At 58.4% G+C, this 2259-nt stretch overlaps 1 protein-coding gene across 1 annotated transcript in view; it reads left to right on the forward strand.

Annotated features, from left to right (window-relative positions):
* The first annotated feature begins 1512 nt into the window (after positions 1-1512).
* The window catches only part of LGI2 (leucine rich repeat LGI family member 2), a 31900-nt gene continuing 31153 nt past the window's right edge, over positions 1513-2259 (forward strand). The window contains exon 1 of the mRNA XM_034670959.1: positions 1513-1741. Coding sequence (XP_034526850.1) covers positions 1513-1741 — 229 coding nt within the window. The remainder of the gene's footprint in view (positions 1742-2259) is intronic.

Raw genomic sequence — 2259 nt, forward strand, 5'->3', positions numbered from 1 at the left:
TACATTCTTGGTCACCATTAACTCCCAAAGGTGGGTACAACCAGCTCCCATTTTTCAGGCGAGGAAATCGAGGCTTAGAGAGGTTATCACTTGCCCACAGTTACAGCCGGTGAGTGGCAGGCTGGGATACTAATCCAAACCTGTCTAGCTCTAGGGACGGAGGGTTTACCTTCTCTACCCTTCCTCCTCACTCCCCTCCACAGGGCTGAGAACCAAAGTTTCTTCTCCCGGGGCCACAGGAAGACAACGAACTGGAAAAGCCCTAGCCTTCCTCTCCATAAAGCAGTAGCCCAGCCGTCTGAAGGTTGGTCTTTCAGATGTGCAGGACACACATCCGTGGTTGTGATCGTGGCTCCATGAGCCTGTTGCCCTCCCAAGAGTCTGTGTCCTCAGCCCCTAACACTGGGCCCTGCTGAGTAAAGCCTCTGTGGAAGGCCTGCCACCACAGCAGTGAGGGCCTGGCCCAGCAGCCGGCTCTGGAGTGGGATCCTCCTGGCTGTGTCCTGTGTGACCTTGGGCAAGAGAAGAAGTCTCTGAGCTCAATTTTCCCATCTATAAAACGGAAGACCCCCCCCCACCGCCCGTCTGGAGTGTATGTGGCAATTAAATAGTGATGAATGTAAACTGATGGATATGGATACTGGTGCTGGAAAAACTGTGCCCTGCAATGAATGTCCAACTCCCTTCGTGAAGTTGCCTAAAACAAACCCGCTCAGCCCCCCAGCTTCTTTTGGTCATCCTGGAACCCCCATGCACCATGTGGAGTGAGTTCTTTAGGGCTCTCTGCCCAGCTAGACTTCAAGCTCCCCGAAGATCCCTATGGCCTGTCCCCTTGTCCGCTCCCACAGTGGCCAGCTCAGTTTGTGCTCAGAATGTTTGTAAGGGATCGATAGTTAATGATTCCAGTAGTAATAACCTTTTCCATCAGGTACTGCCTTTTCTGGGTATCTCTCTCTCTCTCTCTCTCTCTCTCTCTCAAGATTTTATTTATCTATTTTATTTTAGAGAATGGGGAGGAGTACAGGGCGAGGGAGAGAGAGAGAATCTTAAGCCGGCTCCGTGCCCAGCACTGAGCTGGACGCGGGGCTCGATCTCACCACCTGAGTCAAAACCAAGGGTCCCGCGCTCAACCCATTGAGCCACCCAGGCGCCCCTCCCGTTATATCTTAACATACAAAATAATTTCCCTTGGTTAGTAGCCCGGATGGTGCCCTTGATTCTCTACCCTGAGCAGTTTGGGCTCTTCGCCATTATTTTGGTTCTGCTTTGGCCATTCGCTTTGCTTTGCCCAGTTCACACCACCTTGTGGTAAGATTCAAGCTCAGGGTATCAGACGTGCCGAGTGGAAGAGGGGCTCCGTAGGGCCTGGGTCCCAGTCCCTATCCCGCTCTGATCCCCATCTCTGCCCAGCCACTTACTCCTCCACCTCCAGCCGGCGACTGTGCCTCGGTTTCCTCACCAGTGAACTGGGGAGGTGAACGGGACCTGCCTCAGAAAGTTAGCAGGAGGGACATGCACCGCGCCTTGGAGATACCGGGCCCTGCATCTCTGCTGATGTCTGTCCCTTCCCTGGGGGGTGGGGCACTGCCCCTGAGCCCGCTGAGCGAGGGAAAACTTCTGGAGGCCGGCCCCAGAGCGGCAGGCAGGGGCGGGAACTGCTGTAGCCGCTTTTCCGTCCTGCGCTCCTTCCCCCGGGAAAGACGGCTGGCTTCCGTCACCCCCGGGGGCTGCGGGAACGGGCGTCAGACCCCGCCGAACTCAATGGCAAAATTCACTTCATTTCCTCTCTTGAAAATTAAGAGAGGCTGCTCAAAATTCTGTACTCTTCAAAGCACCCATCAATCAAGGCAGTTCCCCTGGTTCCTACTTTTTTTTGGGGGGGGGAGGCTCACACTCTGTCCCAGCAGAAGGGAGCCCGGTGCCTCCCCCAAATCCCTTGGAGCCCTAGGAGGGACTGCGGGGATCTGAGCCCCCCACCGCTCAGCCGGGCCCCCGGGGAGACGGGGCGGGGAGGGTGTCTCCGTCCAGGGCGGCCCCTCCCCCAAGGTCATCCAACTTTTCCCCCGGCCCGCGGCTCGCGGGAGGGTCGGGAGGGTCCGGGCGGGGCGCGGCGGGGGCGGGCACCCGCCCCGCATTATTCATTGGCCAGAGCGGGCTGCGGGCGCGAGTGCTGATGTCAGGCGGGCGCGAGTGCGGCGGGCGCAGCGGCGGCGGCCGCCCAGCAGCCCCGGGCTCGGGTGGGGGCGCGAGTGGGGGTGG

The sequence above is a fragment of the Ailuropoda melanoleuca genome, chromosome 11, assembly GCF_002007445.2.
Source record: "Ailuropoda melanoleuca isolate Jingjing chromosome 11, ASM200744v2, whole genome shotgun sequence".
Classification (NCBI taxonomy): Eukaryota; Metazoa; Chordata; class Mammalia; order Carnivora; family Ursidae; genus Ailuropoda; species Ailuropoda melanoleuca.